Source organism: Rhinolophus ferrumequinum, chromosome 10, assembly GCF_004115265.2.
Source record: "Rhinolophus ferrumequinum isolate MPI-CBG mRhiFer1 chromosome 10, mRhiFer1_v1.p, whole genome shotgun sequence".
NCBI classification, from domain to species: domain Eukaryota; kingdom Metazoa; phylum Chordata; class Mammalia; order Chiroptera; family Rhinolophidae; genus Rhinolophus; species Rhinolophus ferrumequinum.
In genome coordinates this window covers 14114407-14137823 of record NC_046293.1, presented here as the reverse complement: position 1 = coordinate 14137823, position 23417 = coordinate 14114407, and the positions used below count along the sequence as shown (strand labels likewise).

At 36.0% G+C, this 23417-nt stretch overlaps 1 protein-coding gene across 1 annotated transcript in view; it reads left to right on the top strand.

Annotated features, from left to right (window-relative positions):
- The window catches only part of POLR3B (RNA polymerase III subunit B), a 111457-nt gene that overhangs the window by 15495 nt on the left and 72545 nt on the right, over window positions 1-23417 (top strand). Inside the window, exons 7-12 of the mRNA XM_033118242.1 lie at window positions 391-482; window positions 1642-1759; window positions 3443-3551; window positions 10459-10581; window positions 15861-15980; window positions 20743-20877. Of these exons, the coding sequence (XP_032974133.1) occupies window positions 391-482; window positions 1642-1759; window positions 3443-3551; window positions 10459-10581; window positions 15861-15980; window positions 20743-20877 (697 nt within the window). The remainder of the gene's footprint in view (window positions 1-390; window positions 483-1641; window positions 1760-3442; window positions 3552-10458; window positions 10582-15860; window positions 15981-20742; window positions 20878-23417) is intronic.

The window sequence follows — 23417 nt, the reverse complement described above, 5'->3', positions numbered from 1 at the left end:
TTTTTTAGAACTTTCTAGTTAGTTTTGATAATCTCTTAATCTGTACACTTTAATTCCTTTCCCTATTTCTACGCAACTAATGAGAGTCACTTTTTTTTTTTTTTACCATAAATGAAGAGTTGCTGCCATTTCTGTCACTAAAGTCTGTCTGCAAAGTTTAAAGAAGCAGACATTGAGTTTTTGTTATGTGTAGTGGAACAGTGTGCCTGAGGAAATAATTCCTTTCACCTGGCTCTTCATGTAACTCCCAGTGTGTTCTGCCTTTTCTGATGTGTGGAAGAGGAATCCAGACCCCTTAGTGATGTGTACAGTGCACAGTTTGTATTCTTTTCACCTTTTTTGCCAGGGATAAGCTTTATGTGATATTTTCTTTTGTTCTATTTTAAACAGAATGCCCATAATGCTACGTAGTTCAAACTGTGTTCTCACAGGGAAAACACCAGCAGAATTTGCCAAACTGAATGAATGTCCTTTAGATCCAGGTATGTGTGATTTCTTGGATTTGCCCCCTCTTCCTTTGTTTCTGTTTTGTTTCGTTTATAACTTTTTTCCTTAAAACAATACCAGCCTTTCTGCTTTATAGTGAACTTTGATAGAACTTTGTTTGCAAAATGTCCAGAAATTTGGCTCCAACTTCATTCTATTAGTCTATATTTTTAAAAGATAAACTGTTTCCTCTTTTATTTCAGGTTTAAACTTTAATACCCCAAGTTCTTATTTATTGCTGTGATTTGTCAGTCTTTTCTCTGTTTCTTTGCTCAATGGTAATGCTCTTTTGTTGTACTTAAAAATTCAGTATAATCACACAGTTACTTGACCAGCAGGTCTGAAAAGATTGAATCATCTAATTTCAGGCAGTTTTAAATGCAGTAAAGAGGCAAAAAACGAAACTTGTTAAATTTTTAAAAATTATGTTTTTGTACCTAGTTTGAGGCCGATTCTTTTATAAAATCTCAAGTTTATCACTTAACAAAGTTTCTTTTAATTCCTTAACTCATATTTCACTTTGATTTAATTTATAGTTGCTTTTATCTGATTCTTTTAAAGTTGTATTGATGTAGAAGTGCAAAATGTTTTGGAAAAAGATTAACAAAGAACATGACTTTTAGATTGTAACAAAATGTTGCATAAGTCAAATATATTGCCCTATTTTTGCTTATATAAATGAAGTCTCACTTTGTTCTGTTCTGAATTGTGTGCAAAAATATATATGATAATTCTTGATGAGATTTATTAAGTATGGAATGTTATGGACACCTAGTCTTAGTCTATCATTATCACTGATTTGTTAGAAAAACTTAGAGCAAATTTCAGTTTATATTGAAGATTGTCAGTTATTTTTCTGCTTAAGAGATCTGAAGACTAATTTATTTAACATTATTTTCATTCATCTCTTATATATGTCAGGTGCTTGCATAGACCAATAAGATACATTTCCTGTCCTAGGAAGTTTATTATCTTGTGCCTCACTTGTATAAAATCATGTGCTGATACTGTTATCGATTCATAAAACAACATCAGCTGTCCTCTTTGATGGCCAGTGCCATGAAATAATGAAAGAGTGATCTCTAATTCAGGAGATTACTAAAACACACTGTTTGAAGAATAGGGGGTAAAACTTTTTTTGTTTCTTTTGGGCAGGTGGTTACTTCATCGTCAAAGGAGTAGAAAAAGTTATTCTTATCCAAGAGCAGCTGTCTAAGAACAGGATCATTGTGGAGGCTGACAGAAAAGGGGCAGTTGGGGCTTCAGTTACCAGGTATGGAAGGAAAGCAGAGGTGGTGCTCTTAAGAAATATTGACAATTCAATTCAATTAATATCAGATGGCTGTCTTTTGATATGGAGGCACCCAGTTATTTCCCTCTATAACAGACAGTGAACTATTTAAAGTATCTGTATTCAATTTATTGTGTAAGACTGTCAGCACAGTGTATTGATTTCAAATTTTCTGTGAAAGTGTGAGACATTGTTCGAAAGGCCACTAGGTATTTTATTGATGCTGAATTTTATGTTAATTTGTAGTATTAAAGGAACTTTTACAAAAGAAAAACTATTCAATTTTTCATGTTCCTTTTCAGTCTTTGACCATTTTACATATGTATTCCTAATTGTTATTAGGAATTAGTATTTTTATTACTGATTATCCTATTGATATAATCAGAGACTACACTTAATATTTAACGAATTACTTACGGAATTAACATCTTATTGTTAGTTTTTTTGATCAGGCTCTCTAATAGTATATTCATTTTTTTACAACAGCATCCCTTATATTACTCTTGTAACTTCTTTTCTCTGGTTTATTATCATATATAATTTGAAATTGGAGGTTAATGAGTTTGGGGAATAAAAAAATTTGTCACATTGTTAAGATGTCAGTATATAATAGAGTTTTTCTTCTGACAACGTGTATGAGCTGCTTTAATTCAGAGTTTCTGCGTTTTTCCTTCTGATGGAGGAGAGGCAGCTGACAATAATGGCTATTTATTGAGCAGTTACGAAGAGCCGGCAGTGTATTAAGTGCTTCACATACATTAGTTGTCAGCTCAGTCCTCCAAGATAAGTGGTGGTAGCTCCACTTTGCAGCAGATTCACAGGCCTTGAGTGCAGGGTCACATCGATCATCAGAAGTAGCCAGCATTTGAACCCAGATCTAACAATTCTACAACCCATGTCTTCCCACTGTATGCAGCTCTTGGAGCCAGGTCGATCAGGATTTGAATCCCAAGTTTTGTTTAGTAGCTATGAGAGTGTTGGGTGAGCAGTTACTTAGCTTCTCTAAGCCTTGGTTTCCTCGTATGTAATTTGGAGACAATGCTTCAAAGTAAGTGTTAGTGTATAGGAGATTAGAGCTAATATAAGTAGATTGGGTAACTGTGCGTAGTATGTAGCAGGTGGTCAGTATGTGTTACTATTATGGTTGATTAAAGTTTTGAAATCCATTAGGAATTTTATAGCTAATAGAGATTTCAGTAGAAGGAGATTGCCTTTGACATCACCGTATATCAAGACTGTAGGTATGTTTTACTGCATTATTAGTACAAATTCATTTCTTCATAGTTTTCTCCTGGTGTAGGCTCATTTGGAGGGTTTTGTCTTCAAATGTATAAAACTGATCATGAGTATATACCCGACACTGGATCCAGGCAGTTCAGGTGAAATCAAAGTAGGTCAGAATGAATTGGTGATTGTCCCTGATTCACTCACAAAACTTCCACCATAATCGCAAAGCTAGAGAAACATTTAGAGTGTCTTAAAATGTTCATGGAAGTGGCAGGGTCAGGAGAAGCGCTGTGCATCTTTCAAAAGCACCTATTAGGAAGGACCTTAGTGATCATTATTGATCAGTTCAACCTTATTGATAGATGAACATTGCTATTGCAGGTTACTAGCCTGAAACTAAGTGGGGATGCAGTTTAACCAACTTGTGTTTCCTCGTAGCTCTACCCATGAGAAGAAAAGCAGAACCAATATGGCTGTGAAACAAGGACGATTTTATTTGAGGCATAATACTTTGTCAGAAGATATACCCATTGTAATTATATTTAAGGTAAGGCTGCAGGTATCTTCTGGAAATAATAAAGAATTCTTCCTGTGATTTATTTTCATACGTAATTAGAAATTTGAAGGGTAAGAAGTTCTAAAATTAAAAAGGTTTATGGCATAGATAAGTTGTCAGTCATGTAATGTATTTTAAATTGAAAGCTAATAAGACCAGGGTTCAGATATTTTTAAAAGTAGTAATCTATTTTTTGGTAGATACATTATAAAAAATTCCAAAGGTGCACAAGAGTATATAGTGATTAGTAAGCCTCCCACCCACCTACCTGTACCTGACCACATAGTTCTCCTATCCAGAGACATCACTCCTGTTAGTTTATTGTGTGTTTTTTCCAGTGATAGTCTGTGCGTATACAAGCACAGGAATATATAGTAGGTTTTTGTTGTTTTGTTTTTTATTTACATGCATTGCACATCTTTTTGCACTTAGCTTTTTTTCCTTTTTGTAACTTACATCTTGGAGATCATGTCATATTAGTTCATACAGAGCTACTGCATTCTTTTTGATGAACTGTTCCACTTATAGGTGTACTATTTTTTAACCATTCCTCCATCAGTGGAATTACATCTCTCTTACTATTACAAAAGTGCTATAATATCATGTTACACATGACAAGGATATCTATAGGCTAAATTGCTAGTAGTGGAATTTTCTAGGTCAAAGTATGGCCTTGTTCATTATTCTTTTTTATGGACACCTGGATTCTGGTGAGTTTCTACATAAACACGAATCTTCAATCTACAACTGATTTTTTTTTTTCCCCCAGCCTGTTTGTAAATTGTTGGCTTGGAACCCAAAAGACATTTTCCCAAAGAAACAATGTTAAATGGTATCATCTTCTCAGATAATTGTATATTGGTCCATTGAACCTGCTCTGTGACTTACATATGATACCCATTCTATGAACAATTAAATTACAGTAGTATTAGTCATGAAACCAAACAGAAAACTAGGTGACAATATATCATACAGTTGATCCTCAGTATTTACGGATTCTGTATTTGCCAGTTCTCCTACTTGCTAAAATTTATTGGTAACCTCAAATCAGTATTTGTGGTGCTTTTACAATTGTTCATGGACATGCATGTGCTTGCACAGAGCAGTGAAAAATTTGAGACACCAAACAGGCACATTGTCAGCTGATGTCAAACAAGGCAACACTCTTCCTTCTCATTTCAGCTCTCACACTAAACAAGTGCGCTTTCTGCGGTCTATCTAGTGCCTTGTTTTTCACATTTTTGTGTCTTTTGTTCGTGATTTTGCTGTTTAAAATGACCCCAAGCATAGTGCTGAAGTGTTAGCTAGTGTTCCTAAGTGCAAGAAGACTGTGACGTGCTTTCTGAGAAAATAGGTGTGTTAGATAAGCTTTGTTCAGGCACGAGTTACGGTGTTGTTGGCTCTGACTTCAGTGTAAATGAATCAAATATATATAATATATATGTGATAAGCTATCTTAAAAATAGAAATATACATAAAACAAGGTTCTGTATTAATCAGTTGAAGAAATTGTAAGCAGAGGTTTACAAGAACCTGACTGTATTTCTCCTGGGAGCAGTGCTTCAATATTCATGAATTCAGTGTTTTCAGCAACTTTGTAGAATGTAGATATGCTAATCAACTATATATGGGTATTAAATGAGTCATGATGACTAGGTTGATTGAAATAAAGAACTCAGATTATCTAAAGAAATACTGAAGAGATACTGAGTACTTCAGATTATTTTAGAGGTTGATAAAACTCATTATTAGTTTCATTTCAGAGTTAAATATATTTCTGTTCAACAGTTGTTTTGATGATGGAAATATTTGGGCGGGTCGCAGTGAGAGAAAACAGGAAGAGATCCTCTGAGGTGGAATTAACTTATGTTGGTTGAAAAGGAAAAACATTTGGATATAAGCCTCAGAGGAGTAAGAAAGAAGGATCTGAACTTTGCCATTAAAGTTGTAACCAGGTGACAGAGCGTAGGAATCTGGGAGGAAGGCGGACCTCTGTATGTGAGGGTGGTGTTGGGGGTGAGGAAGAGTGCCCCTTGTTCATAGGTATTGAATGGATGTTGACAAGTCAGGTTTCTTTAACTCAGGAAATAGCCAGATTCTAAACAATGTGCAATTACGTGAACGAGGTTGTAGGATTCTTTTTCTTTTCTTTTTTTTTTTTTTAATGTTTGGTGTAGCTTAATGTGCTTTGAGTTCTTTAAATGAGATGGTGCCATTTATTTTCTTTTTAAGATGATGATGGTGATCCGTAGTATATCGGGGGGCCAGGGAGAACTCTTAAATATACGTTTTATTACCTTTCTTCAGGTTTATATTTTTTAAGCACAGAAGTAATTTTGGCTTTTCTTGTAGGGATCCCACAGTACCCAATGCGGTGTCTTGTGTACCTACACAGTGGTGTTTAGTAAAGAAAATTTTACCTATGTAAAATTACATCTCCAGCAGAGGGCAGTATGCTCCCATGCATCAAAAGGTCTTTTCTGAAGGATTTTGATGATTGAAGATGGACGGGACTGCGTTCCTTACTCCAGAAATTATAAATTAGTTATAATGCATATAATCTTATCTCACTCCCATGAAAATGCATCACTAGACACATGCGTTAAAATCAGAAAACCTTTATTAACTTTTTTTTTGGCTAGGTGACAAAAGTTTGATAGGACAGTTTCTTCTGTCAAATTTGTTTAATATTTATGTTATAAATGTATACATCTATAGCTGACATAGATCCTTTTTATAATGTGCTGTTAATTCACAATGTGCATTTTTTTATGTAACCAGTAGTTGAGATTTCAAGCTTCTCCCTTTCTGATTATAAAAACATTCCTTGCATTATAAAAATTTAGAAAGCCACTGAAAAGTAAAACCTCATTTTCGGATATATTTTTCCAGATCTTTTGTTTCCTTTGCTTTTGTGATATACACATCAAATTTTTTTTCACTTGACAGTGAATTATGACATGAGTGAATTATGAAATTAGTTTTCCATGTCAGTAAATATGAATCTGCATTACTTATAATAATTATATAGAAATTGCATATGTTTGATACGGTCGGTTTAACCAGTTCTCTGGAGTGGGACATTTAGGTGTCATTTTTTCCCCCCAAGGTTTCACTCTTACACACAAACCAGGGTGTCCTTAGACATCATGTTTGTGTATGTTGCTGATAATTTTGTGAGAATTCCTGGGAGTAGAATTACATCTCTTAAAAATTTGGTACATGTTGCCACATTTTCCTCCTGAAATGTATCCATTACATTCTAGGGAGCAGTGTATCAGAATTAAAATAATTATTTTTAAATTTTCAGTTTAAATATTCAGTTCAAATTTCAGTCACTTTTCTGGGTCTTCCTCTATAGGGATGTTTTAATAACCTGATGGAAACTTGTTTGATAACCATTATTTAGGCTTTCCATCTGGGAGGTGGCATAGTCTATTAGATAGCTAAGAATCAGACAGATTCTAGATTGAATTCCAGCTTTTCTACTAGCTCTTGACCTTGGGCACATTTCCCAATCTCTCTTTGGGTCTTGGGTAATTCACTTAAAAGTGAGAATTTCCCCTAAGAGGGTAGTTGTGAAGAGCAAATGAGATCATGTATGTTTTGAAAACTAAGATGGCCTTGGAAAGAGGATGTTCTTTCCCTTTTCTAGTTCTCTTTACATATTTAGTGTCAGAAGCCCAGGAAAATAAACTGGTATACCAGAAAAGTCGTATCATTTCTCTTTTTGTATTGTGTGGCCTTAACACAGACCTGGACAGCCATTACGACTTGATGGTTGTTGATTGTACCAACAATTGGCTAAAAGTGACAGAAACAGCAGGGTTTCCAGAGTCCACGCTGAGTCTGAATATGATGGATAAAGCTTTTAAGACCTAGATCAGCCTTATTTATGGACTTGAATCACTACAAAGGTTCTCCTGCCCATGAATCTCCCCCACTTTACATTTTGTATTCCCAAGTATTCAGCAGTTGTGCTATGATGGCATCTGCAGTCTGAAAGTTTTTGCGGTCTGAAAATTTCAAGGGTGCTGGGCATTGTTTCTTGGAATACATCTTATATTGAAATTTTCGATCTTTAAAGAAAATAAAATTACAAAGTTAAAGGGGCTATCACAGTTCTTGTATTATCTGCTAGGACTGCTTTTGATAATAATAAGTTGACTTCTGTCTACTTTAGAGAAAAATTAGAAATTTCCAAATATTAGATGTTTTAAGAAGTTACCTCTTTTGCCTCCTTCACATAATATATTTCAGGATATCACCATTTTCCTGCATGTCATTCTCTTCTGCTCATTAGTATTCTTCTTCCTGTCTTTAAAAGTCACACTTTTAGTCACACTTAGTAGATATCCAAGAAGACTTCATGCCACTTTTTAAAGAACACAGTCCCTGATTTTTATTCATATTGCTGATTGCTAGACTGGCGACCTTCTGCTGCAATGTATTGTCTCTGCTATTTTTTCATAAGGTTATTATATGGCATTCATTTTTTACTTAAATTAGGTGAAATGACTGCAGATATCTAGAGTACAAAGAGCTCCATGTAAAGCTCGTTTTCAGATGTCTAAATTATGTCTGTAAAGCAAAATGGTTGGGCATTTTGCTGTCGTTTCCATAGCAATATGTCATTTATTTGTAGCTGTGACTTCTGAAGGCTAAATAGTCATAAAGTCAGTTCAGTCTTTGGCGCTTGAGCGCTTTTGAGGATAACCTGAGTTGTCACCCTGTATGTCAGTGTATTTCAGATGTAGGAAGAGGAGTTCTTTTAGAGGAAAGCTTTGCCACTGATCATTCTTTCTGCACATACAGTGTCATTTACCATGTTCTTGGCATATCTTTGCTTCGTGGTTGAGAAATATTTGGAAGGCCTGAGCAGTCTACTTAGATCCATGTTATGCCACTCGAGAGTTTTATTCAATTACAAAATTACTGCTTAGATTCAGCATCAGGCCAACTTTAAGGGGGCAATCCATGTGTTAAATGAGGATGGACTTACTATCAAGCACCAAAATAGACAATCAAGTATATAGTTTGTTTTCACTTGGAGATTACTGAACTAAAAACTAATTATTAAAATAATAACTGTCCTTTAGTTCAGATGATTTAGATGTTAACGTGCCTAAAGAAAGGGGGCTGATCCCAGAAAGCTACTGCCATTTTGGCTCTTGGATTCTATTTCTGTCTTGGTGAGACCGTGTTCTCTTCCTTCGTTTTGCATGTTTTGTTTGGTATCTGTCCCACGTAAATCTCTTTTAGTGTTTGGGCTTTCCTCTGAGAAGTGAAGTGCATTGGTCACAAAGTTTTGTCAGAGATATTAGAGACAGGTGCTTAGATCCCACTGCAAACTAGTTGCCTTAGTATTGTATTGTTTCTCTTATATTTTGATTCCATTGAAAACCACATAACATTATTTTGAGACATTGACAGGTAAAAGTTAACTTACATTCTAATTAGCTTTTCACAGAGAAATACCATTTTCTGATAATTGTGACTGGCTACTTACAGATCAAGGAGAAAGTGTAGACAGTTCTACATATATGCCATTACCATCAAAGTAGATGCAACTCAGTGTGCTTGATCGAAGAATAGTCTAGTTTTCTTTCATTCGTTTCAAAATTTGGACTGATAATTTTTTAGGATTGTTCTCCTTTAATCCATGAAAGGCTAAGTGTTCTAATGAATGTATGTAATTTTTAACATAATGTCAGCAACAGACCTTATAACCACTACTATCATGTCACCTCTTCCACCTCAGTTTTTTCATTTCTCTAACAAGAGGGCACAACCAGGTCCCTTCCAGTTCAAAATTCTACAATGCTACCTTTGAATTTTAGTCTGCATCTGTAAATTTGACTTGGCTACTTTAGGATCGGACATAAACTTGAAATGTACGCTATGCCCCTTTTAGGCCAACGGTGGTGGTTTAAAAAATGTTCACCAATTCTTTGACACTCCTTGTGTCCTCAGGATACTGTTCTTGAAGATCTGCTTTGGAATTGGGGATTTTGTGTAACCTTTCTCTCTCGCGTGTGTGCAGAGGAGAACTGAGAATCAGAGCATCAAAGCCTAACAAGACAGCTAGCCCTGGTTCTGTTTTCTCTGCATGGCTAAAGGAGGAATTTTAATGCAAACATAACTTTTCCCCTAACTTCTAAGAAGCAGATTATTTCTCTGCCAAATAGAGCGATTATGCTCTATTTCTTGATATGGCAGAATTCCAGGCAAATGTGTGAAGGAGTGAGCCTTCTCACCATATGGAATCTACAAAGACCTGCGTTGCCTGCTAGCACCTTGAAACACTTAAGATAAGTAGGTTTCTCAAACCTGTTAAGTGTGTTCTTAGTTTTTAAGAGCTCTCTTTTAAAACCTGCATAAAGTATAGCTTGAGATCTCTAGAACAGTGAAGTAAAACTTCCTTTAGGAAAAATTCTTTTAGCCTGAATGTGAAGAATTTGACAAGTCTCAGAAAAATTAGTCTTTTGACAGAATTAATTGGGTTTCTGTTTATTGTCAGCAATGCACGTTTTCTGATTTACTGCTCTTTGGCTGTTGGTTTCTTTTTCTTTTTCAGTTTGTAATTGTGACCAGGGTCCACTATGCCTCCCTGCCTCTTTGTTTCATGATGAAACTCATAGGCGATATATACATTTTAGAAGATAGTACCCGTTGCAAAAAGTGCTTGAGAATGTTTGTTTTCCTCTTCCTAATGAAAATTTCTGTTTCAGGTTCTTCTGCAGCCTGGGCCATGGCTGCCAATGCCAGATGGCACCATTTCTGAGAAAAGAGCTTTTGCTTAGAAGTAATGCCCACAAACAATGCCGAATTAGCATAAGCAAATGTCAGTGAGTTCACACAAAGCCAACACTCTGTCTATCTTTTCTTTCCTTCCTAGGCCATGGGTGTTGAGAGTGACCAGGAAATTGTGCAGATGATTGGAACAGAGGAGCACGTGATGGCTGCATTTGGGCCTAGTTTGGAAGAGTGCCAGAAAGCTCAGATTTTCACACAGATGCAGGTGTGTCTTTTCATGTTGTCCTTTGCTATGAAAGGGAATTGGGGATTTAGTGCCGTTCATTGATTAAGCATCGGGTGTAATGACTTTTTGGGATATAGGTTTGGGAGGAGTGTTAGGGTGATGGGAGGAGTGGTAGAGAAGCTTCTCTGACTCATTGTGGTGGCGATTGGAGGAAGGAATGAGTCTAGACAAATCGTCACCTTATGGTGTCTAACTTAGAAGGGGGATATGTGGCCACGAGGCTTTTGTTCTGATATGACAGCAAGTACTCTCTTTTTCCTTATTTGTCTGAGTGATACATATTTTTTAAAACTACAAGAACTCTAGTGTACAAGGGTTTGTTTGTGTGTGTGTGTGTCATGCATGTCTCTCTAATACTGCTTTTTACTCCCTGGTTCCAGTTGCTTTCGGCATCCAGTTGCATGTGGTCTCCATCCCTTTTCCTGAATTCCCAGTGTTACCAGCAGGAGAACCACTGCAGAGCCTTCACTGGCCTGCTGAGGCAGTCCCAGTCGGAACCTGGGGATGTTAGGGCAAGACTCGAAGATGAAAATAGGGAGCTATACATGCTTATGATAAATAACAGCCATACTTAGGACTTTTAGTCCCACATCTGTAGAGGGCTTTGCTGAGTGGACATCAGTGGTGACATTTCCTTAGAGCCATCTTGGGAGGAGGTGGGAACTCCCTACTATAGAGGCACAATAGAGCTCTTATTTATCCATATGTGCATTAGGCAATGCTGTGGGTTACGGACAACAAGTATAAATTCCAGGCTGCTTTTTTCTTGTCACCTAGGAGGCTTGAAAAGATAACATTTTCCCACCCATATCTGCTAGTGTGTGTTCTGAAAAATCAAACCTGCCGTGATATTGTCATAGACTAAGCTGAACATTTAGGAAGGTTATTGTCCTATGTATGCATACATAATGCCAAAGCACAAATCAATAGGGGTTATTTTCATCACTGCCTTCCTCCTTTTCTGCACTTAATTAATAGTCGGCTCTAGTTATTGGGCAGGCAGCATCAGGAAAAGTTGTGTGGATTTACGAGGTTCTATTTTTGGTCTTTATTGAAAGTGAACTATTTAGTGAGCATGAATCTTTGTTACAACTGAAATTATGTTATCCAAGGGTTCCGAGAAGATGAAAAGTGTTAAGAAATACCCAGGAACTGGCTCAATTTTGGGAAGCACAGTCTATCCTTTAGAGCTGTATAATGCCTTGGAAGTTCACCTTAAAGGATTCAATGAGATCCTTTATTCATTTCATTGTAAGCATCATCGTTGGTCAGATAAAGCTCTTTGAGCAGGGGCTAATCATACGTTTGTTTCTCTTACATACGTACTGACAAAATTTTAGCTGACTGAATTAGAGTTCATTTAAAAGATGAGGGGAATATACAGTTAGTTAACTAACGGAAGAAAGGCAAATGTTCTGAATATGAGGAAAACCAATAGGAAGTTTGAAATGGCTTGTACTCTATATGCTGGATGAAAGCCTGGATTCATTATTTGCAACAATAAAAGGTTGCAGAGGCCGACCTAATCCAAAATGGTTGATAAATTGAACATATATTATGAATTAGGGCAACATGAATATATTTTCTTATTCTAAATAAAAATGTAGCAAGTATACTGTATCTTATGTAATAGAAGTTTTGATGACATGGCATTTTAGTGGATTGCCTAAAACCAGTCTTTTGTTTTTAATGCCTGCCTTTTTAGTCTCTCCCAGTTCTTCGGCTTACAAGCCTTTTGCTGTATATTGGTCATGTACCTTTTACATCATCGTTGCCAAGGGCTCTGGTATATAGAGAAGAAATTATTGCTTACCATTTTGGGAGGGTAGGATGTACTAGGGCTGTCATCTTGGCCCAGCATGAACAGACTGGGCTCTTATCTCAGCCCTCACACTATGAACGCCTGACATTATTAGGTATTTTAATGTTACATCAGAAGGGATACCAGGCTCCCGTGTTCCTCTGCTTCTTCCTCAAAGAAGTGAAGAATCCTTAGCCTCATTCCTAGGGGAATTAGAAGACCAAAATTCAGTGAAAACAGTTCAGTGTAGAAAAAACCGAACCGCCTATCCATTCATGGTTTCCCCCAATTTCTGAGTTGCTTTAATCAGTTCCTTAGTTACTACTTACTGCTAGGGAACTGCAGCATGTGTTTTCAGGATCTGAGTTTATCTTGTGCTCTAATGGCCTTTTCATAGGGAAGATCCTAGTTTTCACGTCTGAGTCTTATCACAGAGGATTCCATTCATTTCCAGGCATTATATTTAGTCATTAGGAATCAAAGAAAATGATGACAGCGTTTGGGAGGAGAGACAACATGTAAATAGACAGTGAAAACAGTGTGATCTGAGTACTAATGAAAGTATTCGTTCATTATATACAAGGAATTAAAATAGCAGAGAACAAGGAGTGGCGTTAGGAAAGGCTTCAAAGAGGAAGTGATACCTAGGTTTTGAAGCTTGGAAAATAAATATCCTAGGCTTGTAATTGGGGACAGGAATTTTAGGAGATAGAATCAGGGATCACAGCCTTTTCTTCTGACTAACTGAAAGCTAGTAAAAAAAAAAAAAAAGCATTCATTGCTGTTACAAGTAGTAAGAACCACATGATTCTCTTCTTCAAAAACTTTATTATGGAAAAATTTTAACATATACAAAGTATACAGAATAGTATTATGAACCCTCAGGTACTGTCACCCAGCTTCAACTTTATGAACACTTTGCCATTCTTGTTTCATCTAAATCTCTAACTTACACTGCTCACTTATTACTTGATTAGTTTTAGTTCTTCATTTTTTTAGGTAAAATTTATATACAGTGGAATGTACAAATCCTATTTATATAATTTTTGTAGAAGATAAATTATTTCCATTATCCCAGAAAATTCCGCATGCTCCGTCCTAGTCAGTTTTCACCTACATCCTCTGATTTTTTTTTTTCCTCCACTGTTTTGATTTTTTCACCGTAGGTTAGTTTTGCCTGTTCTAGTACTTTATACCGTGTTTCCCCGAAAATAAGACCTAACCAGACCATCAGCTCGAACGCGTCTTTTGGAGCAAAAATTAATATAAGACTAGGTCTTATTTTAATATAAGACCGGATCTTATATAAGACTGGGTCTAATGTAATATAATATAAGACCTGGTCTAATGTAATATAATGTAAGACCCGGTCTTACATAATATAAGACCGGGTCTTACATAATATAATACAGGACTGGGTCTTATATTAATTTTTGCTGCAAAAGACACATTAGAGCTGATGGTCTGGCTAGGTCTTATTTTCGGGGAAACACGGTTATATATGAAATTATGCAGAATATACTTTTTTGTGTCTTTTTATACTTTTATGCAGAATATACTTCTTTTGGCTGATCATACTGTCTGAGATTCATCCAAGTTGTTCCTTTTTATGTCTTTTATCCATATAGTTTGTTTTCTTTTTATTGCTGAGTAGTATTCCATTGTATGAATATACCAATTTATCTTTTCCTGTTGATGGACATTTGTTGTGTTTCACTCTTTGGCTGTTATGAACAATGCTGTTATAAGCATTCGTGTATAAGTCTTTGTCTGGACAGGTTAGTATTTCTCTTGGATAAATACCTAGGAATAGAATTGTTGGATCAAAGAGCAGTTGTGTGTATAACTTCTATGAAGTTGGAACTGCCAAACCTTTTTCCAAAATGATTATACCATTTTGCAGTCCTACCAGCAGTGTATGGGAGTTCTGATTGCTTCACATCCTCACCAACATTTGGTGTTTCCGTGTTTTTTATTTCAGCCATTTTTGTGAGTGTTTGGTGGTATCTCATTGTGGTTTTATTAGGTTGGTGCAAAAGTAATTGCGGTTTTTGCAATTTTTAACCTTTTAAACTGCAATTACTTTTGCACCAACCTAATTTCCCAGATGACTACTGATGTTGATTGAACACTTTTTCATGCGCTTATTTACTTATTTTGTGAAGTGTCTGTCCAAATCTTTTGCTCATTTTCCTTATTGAGTTGTCCTTTTATTATTGAATTTGAGTCCTTTAAAAAAATATTCTGGATATAAATCCCTTGTCAGATTTATGTATTGCATGTATTTTCTCCCAGTCCACTGCTTCTCTATTCATTATCTTAACTGTCTTTTGATGAGCAGTCTTTAATTTTCATAAAATCTAATTATCAAGAGGTTTTTTTTGTCTGTCTTTTATGGTTATTGATTTCTGTGCCCTGTTTAAAGAAATCTTTGCCTACCCCAAGGGCAGGAACAGATTCTCCTATGCTTTTTTTCTAGAACCTTTATAGTTTTAGTTTTTATGTTTAAGTCTAAAATCCATCTTAAACTAATTTTTCTACTTGGTGTGAGGTAAGGGTCAGCTTAATTTTTTGCTTTAGGGATATTTAGTTGTTTCAACACTGTTGAAAAGACTTTCCCTTACCCATTGAATTGCTTTGGCACTTTTATCAAATGTAAATTGACCATAAAAGTGTGCATTTATTTCTGGACTTGTTATTCTCCTCCAATGATCTATTTGTCTATCCTTATCGGAGTATCACACTTTTACTGTAGCTTTATAGGAGAAATCAAGTAGTGTAAATCCTCCTGCTTTTCCTTTTCAGGATCATTTCAGCTATTCCAGGCCTTCTGCATTTCCATGTAAATTTTAGAATCAATTTTTGTTGTTGTTGTTGTTGTTTTTAAAGCCTGCGAGAAGTATAATTAGCAATTATGATACATCGCTTGGTCAATTTGGAGAGAATTTTAACAGTAAGCCATCTTAACACTATTAAATGTTCCAGTGTACAAAAATGGCATAACCATCAGTTTATTTAGGTTTTGTTTTCTCTCAGCAATGTTTCGTAGCTTTCAGGATAGAGGTCTTACATGCTGTGTTTCCCTTTTGAGGGGACAAATTTGGTGCCCCAAAATATTAACTGTAGACTGTGGTCCTCTCTGGGAAGAAGATTGATGGCTGCTTTCTATATTTTTTATATTTATTTTCTAATTTTCCTACAATGATCATGTGTCAATTTTATAGTAGGAACACAAAGTATTAAATAAAAAGGGAATAGTGTATAATTAGATAGTGTATACTACTAGTTTGTCGTTGATTCGTGACAAGTGTTGATTTTTGACAAGGCCCAGTGCAGCTTTCTCTATAACCAGGGTCCTTGTCTTTTTTGCTTATAGTGTTATGTATGGGTAGGTGCTTAATAAATTCTCTTCGATGATGCCATTAAACATTACTGTAATATGTTCTGTCTTTTATAGGCATTAAAGTACATAGGGAACAAAGTAAGAAGGCAAAGGATGTGGGGAGGTGGACCAAAGAAAACCAAAATAGAAGAAGCAAGAGAGCTCCTGGCTTCTACTATTCTGACCCATGTACCGGTGAGTAATACCTTTGCAACTGTGAGTAATGAAGATTGTGGGGTCGGTGCATTTCTGGTAAAAATTTTTGAATACCAGTTTACGTTATTTAAAGTCTAGTTCCTTAAGAAAAGAGAGAATCCTAAAGAGGACTAGACTGCCCCACTGGAAATAATCTTCCATTGTCAACAGTTTATTTGTACTCGGAGAATAATATTATGTTGGTGCAAAATTCATTGTGGTTTAAAAGGTTAAAAATAATTGCAAAAACTGCAGTTACTTTTACATCAACCTCATAGCTGCATTTGGATCATCATCGTCATGTTTATTCTTTTGTGGTTCTTCTTTCGATCTAAAATTACAGTTTTTTTATATTCATACATATATTAATGCTGCTACTAGATTTCATGGTTTCAAAGGACAGAGATGGTGTCTTAGATTTTTTTTTATTGAAGTATAATTGAAATGCGGAATTGTATTAGTTTCAGGTGTACAACATAATGATTCTATATTTGCATATATTGCAAAATGATAATCACCCACAGTAAGTCAGGTTAACATCCATCACCATACATAGTTGCAGATTTTTTTTTCTTGTAATGAGAAATTTTAAGATCTGCTTTCAACAACTTTCAAATATGTAATATAATGTTATTTACGATAATTGCCATGCTGTACATTACATCGTGGTGGCGTTTATTTTATAATTGGAAGTTTGTACCTTTTGACTTCCTTGCCTTAGATTTTTTTAAATAATTTAAAACAAGTTTACAGTGCCTTGCCCATATGGACATTTTTTTTAAATTGTGATAAAATATACATAACAGAAAATTTGCCATTTTTAAGTGTATAGTTGTGTGGCATTAAGTACATCTCTCTGTTGTGTTACTACGATACTTTTTAATGTATTGGATGAGTTCATGTCCTAGAATTTTAGAGTTAACATCATCGAGTCTCCTTCAGTTACAGTGAAGATGCTCAGGTCCAGACAAGCTAGATGATTTGCCTTGTCACCCGGCTGGTTAGTGGTCAGAAAGAGAGCTAAAACCCACCTTCTGACCCTTGAACTAGTGCTTAATATTTATTTTTTATTAACTTATCATTAAAGAGTGATTGACCATGTTGGCACGTTGGCAAGAATCATCCTTCCCCGCTCCCATTTAATATGCCTGTTATGCTTTCAAAGTGAGCTACCATGTGTACTCTTCATGAATGATCTAATTCAGGGGTTGCACACTCTCCCTTCAGGGAGATTATAAATAATGGGAATTCGAGTGATCTGTGGAAGTGGATGGTGACCACCTAAAAGCGTTCAGATTCGATTTTTTTATTTTGAAGCACCTTGTTAGTCAGATAATGCAGGGCTCTGATCTGCCTTTTGGCCGCCATTTTGTTGTGTGTGTCCTTGATATAATTCAAAGAATTAGAGAAGTCTTAATACTAAAGCTGGGTCTGAACTGAATTTTAAACTTGGATGATTGGAACAACAAAACTCAAAGTGCAAAATTGAGGAATGGAAACAACAAGGGCTTTGGAGCCAGAGATGCTGGGGTTCACGTCCTGGTTTCCTACTCCCTGGCTGATTTACTTTGGGCAAATGTTAAGTTTGGTAAGCTCCAGTTTTCCCATCTGCACAATGAAAATAATACCGCTTCCTCACAGGGTCATTGTAATGATACGGGGATAGGATAAAGGTAAGCTCCATGGTTTCCCAGCTCTCTGGCACAGTTGTAGAGTTTCTGTCAGGGGCCTCACTTATCTTGCTGTGGTAACTGAAGAGAACTTTTGGTCAACTAAAGAGCCTTAGCTCTTAGAATGCTGGCTATACTGACATTTATTTATTTAAATTGATACAGCTAAACATTGGCACTGTAACATGATTGCTGTGGGCCTAAACTACCATTTTTAAAGTTTTGTTATATAAATCCAGTGAGGTGTAAAATCAGAATAGATAAACCAGAAAAAGACCTTCATTTTCCAAAATGGTTTAGGACAATTTTTACCTAAGTGTGATGTTAGAGATGATTTTAGGTGATACAGGGACATTTTTATTTAAATAATTATGCATTTTTTAGAAGAAATACAACTAGCATACCAAATCCATTTTTGTAATATTTGGGATTTTATGGTATTGTATAGAATAAAACTTGCTTAAAAATGAGTTTAAAAGTCGAATGAAAATATTAAGTAACTAATTTAAGTGTTAAGATATGACAGTAATCGTGACTGTGGAACTTGAATGACTTAGATTTGGAGAGCAGAGGTTGGGATGTGTGCGTAGAGGGAGAAAGGTGAGCAGGTACTCAGTATTCCCCGGGGGACCTCCAAGGGCTTTGGCTTGGAGCCCTGTCCTAGCCTTTCAGTTCCTCAGAGGCACTGGGTCTTCAGGTGCATTTTTCAGACTAGTACTTTCAGCACCACCTGGGAACTTGTGAGAAATTCTTGAACTCTGTCAGACCTACTGAATCAGACACTCTAGGAGTGGGACCTCGCAATCTGTTCTAACAAGTCCTCCAGGGATTTGGAGCCTCACTAACGTTTGGAAACCACTGCTCTCAGGGTCTCCCCAAGATGCCTAAGACCTCTCTTTTCTCCAAGGTAATAGTAAAAGGACTCCAGAGTTTTGGTGACAGCAATTCTGTTTCAGTGTACCAAACTCATTTGGTAGGTCTTCTTTCCCTCTTCCAGATAATTCATGGTTAACATCCCACAAAGGGATATCTGAACTATTGGCCTTGTACCAAAAAGTGGTGTCAGCCACTAGATTAGAGGGTTCCTATTCCATATCAGTAGGAAAACGAGCTAAGTATTAACTCATTTTTTTTATTAAAGTTTATTGGGGTGACAATTGTTAGTCAAGTTACATAGATTTCAGGTGTACAATTCTGTAATGCATCATCTATATATCACATTGTGTGTTTACCACCTAGAGTCAGTTCTCTTTCCATTACCATACATTTGATCCCAATTACCCTCATCTCCCACCCCCACCCCCCCTTACCCTCTGGTAACCACTAAACTATTGTTTGTGTCAATGAGGTTTTAGTTCTTCAGTTGTTTGTCTTGTTCTTTTGTTGTTTTCAGTTTCATATACCCACATATCAGTGAAATCATATGGTCTTGACTTTTTAAACCTAGGGTTTTCTTTTCGGAATCTAATAGTTAAAAGGGAGGGGGGCTGGTGAAATGAGTTAGGGTTCAAGTGCCTTATAAAGTGCAGTAGGCATCTGCTATAAATACCTGTATTTACTTATAAATGTTTTGGGTGAATCTGCCAGTATTTATGCAAAATGAAAATATGGAATGGAATTTGTTAAAAGTTGAAAATTTTGTTAATGAAAATTTACTTCATTTTTTTCATTAACAGGGAAGGTAAATACAACTAGAAGAGTTGTGTTTTAGATGTAACTTCCCACATTAAGATCAGGGAAAAAAGCAAATTAGATGGATCTAAATGGAGAGCCATACACCTTTGTAACTATTAATATCAGTTGAGAATGTGAATTACTTATAGCTGCCCAGACACTGGGTTTTTGTAGAGTTTTTTGTTTGTTTGTTTGTTTGTCTAAGGATAGACAAGAGACTTTTCTTTTTAAAGAACTAGATTTATTCCAGCCTTACTTATTGATGTGATTGTTTTGTGAGTACAAGATTACAAAATAGCTGTTAGGGCTACTTTTTTTTTTTTTAACCACATTCCTAGTTAACACATTTCTTTTGAGGCATTCCATAGTTCTCAGTAATAGGAAGAGAATAAATTGACCTAGAAAAGAAATGAAACTTTCTTTGAAGGAGAATGAAGTTTTTGAGATACATACAGAATTTCTAAGATCTATATTATTTAGTGTAATTCTTTAACAGCAACAACAAAATATATGAAGGAGAATAGTTGCTGATGTTTTTTTTTAAATCAAGATCCCCTGAATTAATTTGTCATAATGATAAACTCAGTGGGTTCTCAATGAGATCTTACTCAATAATTAAAGAAAGTAAAACAAATTTTATAATATAAATCTTCTACAGAAAAAAACTATAAAATATTCCTTAGAATTGGCAGAAGCTTAGCCCATACTCTCAGAACTCATTTGCAGTGGGTTCATTCATCAATCCATTCATCCAGTAGATAGTTGAGTGCCAGACAGTGTTCTAGTACTAGTCATGTTACCTTTTTCTGTATACCACACATTTCCAAAAGTAAATGGCTTAAGATACTGTTCATTGCTATCTCATGATTCTGTGGTTTGACTGAGCTCAACAGTGAGAGATGGGGTTTCTTACCTTGGGTCTCATGAAGTCGCAGACAGACAGCAGAGGAGGCTGGAGTCATTCGAAAGCTTGACTGGGCTGGACATCCGAAATGGCTTCCTCAGACATATCTCTGGCTCCTCAGTGCTTTTCCCAGTAGGCCCTCCAGCCCCAGCAGTGTCCTGGACTTCTCACATGGTACTTCAGGACTAAGAGAGAAAAGTGGAAACTGCTAATTTACAGGCCAACACAAAGCAGGTGATGGATTCTTAAGAAAGCAGTGACGTGAAACATAGGGAGGGAAGGAGTTGATGGTAGTCATCTTTGAAGAAAAGCTACCACAGGTAATGTACAAAGTTGAAAACTCATCATCTTACCTCAGGAAAGTTTATAGACTAGTTGAATTTCTTTGACTAGAGAGAATCACAACATTTCGTTATCTTTTTATTTAAATATTGTAACAGTGGTTCTTTTCTTGAGGCACCTTAAATTTTAATGTGCGTTGTCTCAGAAATGTTCTCTGATTTCTAAATTACAGGTTAAAGAATTCAATTTCCGAGCCAAATGTATCTACACTGCAGTGATGGTGCGAAGAGTAATTCTGGCCCAAGGAGATAATAAAGTTGATGACAGAGACTATTATGGTAACAAGCGATTGGAGTTGGCAGGACAGGTGATTTAATTATTTTATGTGTGAAGTCTTATTTTCTTTAATACGGATTATTTTGGTATTAATTTTAGATGGGGAAGAGACAGTTGAATGGAATATAGTTTGCATACATTTGAAGTACCGTATTTTGCTGTGTGTAATGTGCAATTTTTTTTGCCCAAATTTGTGAGGGAAAAATAAGGATATGCATTATACATGGGTAGTACTAATTCCATATCTCTATAAATGTTTTTAATTCTGTTATTTGTGCTTCTGAGTTAAAAGTGTAACTCTAGAAATCAATAATGATATCCATATGCAAAATAATGCCCTGGAATATGATAATCGGTTTTTTTGAAATTTTGACGAACTTGCAATGACGAAGATTTCTTGGCCTTCTATCATGGGTAAATATCATAAATTTGTTACTGGTACATAAAATTTCTTGTACCTTGTATCTGTTCTTGTGTTTTATAATTTGTTACATAAAATTTCTTGTACCATAATGTTAAAAATTAAATGCTAAAATTCCTTTATAATACAAAAAACAAGTACCTAGATGTAAACAAATAAAAATTTGAATTAAAAAATTAAAAGGAAAAATTTTTCTCCCTGAAACTTTGGGCCAAAAACATGGGAGTGCATTATACACAGCAAAATATGGTATAAACATTTCATACGTGACCTACTATTTCTTAAGAATTTCTTTAACTATGAAAACTCTTATTTTAATTTTTTTAATATGTTACTAATATGTTACCTGTATTATATCTTTTGTTGAGATGTTTACCCTCATTTTATGTAATGTAAAAAATGAAATAATGACTTTCAATAATATCATTTACTCAGTTAACAAATATTAAACTCCTGTCATATGGCAGGCACAGTTCTAGGAAGTGGAGATGCAAGGGGAATAAGACATAGAAAGATCCCTTTTCTCTTAGTTCTAATAGTCTAGTGAGAGAAAGAGAGACAGTAAACAATGTCCTAACTTTTTTGATACTATAGTGGAAGTGAGTTAGTGAAGACGTCTCTGATCTCATTTTAAGTCTAACTGATAAATTATATCTTATTTTGAGACTGTGTACCCCTTTTAACTGGGTAGCAAGCATCTAAAAGTCTTCAAAACTTCATGTTTCAGCATTTAAATCAGAAATTGCCTTTAAATCAAAGCGCTAGAATATAGACCTAGCTGCTGTTGATATTTTCTCTTTATCTTTGGTTTTAAAGAAGTGCCTTGGTGTGGTGGTCTCTGTTGCTGTCCTGCTTAGGGTTCACTAAGTTCTTAATCTGTAAATTTATGTCTTTCACCAAATTTGAGAAATTTTCAGGCTTTAATTCTTCAACTGTCTTTTTTATACTATTTTCTATTCTCCTTTGGACTCCAATTATACTGTTAGGCCCATTGATATTGAGGCTCTGTTAATTTTCTTTTCAATTTTATTCTGTTCTTCAGATTGGCTAATTCGATTGATCTACTTTCAGGTTTACTTATTTATGTCATCTTTCATATGCTGTGACAGTCATCCAATTAATTTTTTAGTTTTGATATTGTATTTTCAGTTCTAGAAATTTCATTTGGGTTTTTTTTTTTTTAAGATTTTTATTGGGGAAGGGGAACAGGACTTTATTGGGGAACAGTGAGTAGTACTTCCAGGACTCTTTTCCAAGTCAAGTTGTTGTCCTTTCAGTCTTAGTTGTGGAGGGCGTAGCTCAGCTCCCGGTCCAGTTGCCATTGCTAGTTGCAGGGGGCGCAGCCCACCATCCCTTGCGGGAGTCGAACTGGCAACCTTGTGGTTGAGAGGACGCGCTCCAACCAACTGAGCCATCCGGGAGGCAGCTCAGCTCAAGGTGCCGTGTTCAATCTTAGTTGCAGGGGGTGGAGCCCACCATCCCTTGTGGGAGTCGAACTGGCAACCTAACTGGCAACCTTGTGGTTGAGAGGACGTGCTCCAACCAACTGAGCCATCCGGGAGCTCAGCGGCAGCTCAGCTCAAGGTGCTGTGCTCAGTCTTAGTTGCAGGGGGCGCTGCCCACCATCCTTTGCAGGACTCGAGGAGTTGAACCGGCAACCTTGTAGTTGAGAGCCCACTGGCCCATGTGGGAATCCAACCGGCAGCCTTCGGAGTTAGGAGCTCGGAGCTCCAACCGCCTAAGCCACTGGGCCGGCCCTCATTTGGGTATTTTTACATCTCTGTTTTTCTACTGAGACATCACAATAATATTTTCATCAAAATTCTTGAATTTTAATAGCTACTTTAGAATCTTGATCTGCTAATTTTTACATCTCCATCATTTTAGGATCAGTCTCTTCATTTTCTCTTGTGTATGGATCATGTTTTCCTGTTACTTCATGTGTCTAATATCTTGGGTTGTATCCTAATGGACATTGTGTATGATGAGTTGTAGAGACTCTAGATTCTGTTTTATTCCTCTGAAGAGTGTCCTGGTTTTTGTTTTAAGGTTATGCTTGACTGTAAACCTCTGAATCCTATTTCCTTGCAGCAAACAGCTGAACTATTCTTTTTAGTTGTTTCCATCATGGCTGGGCTGTAAGATGCTCC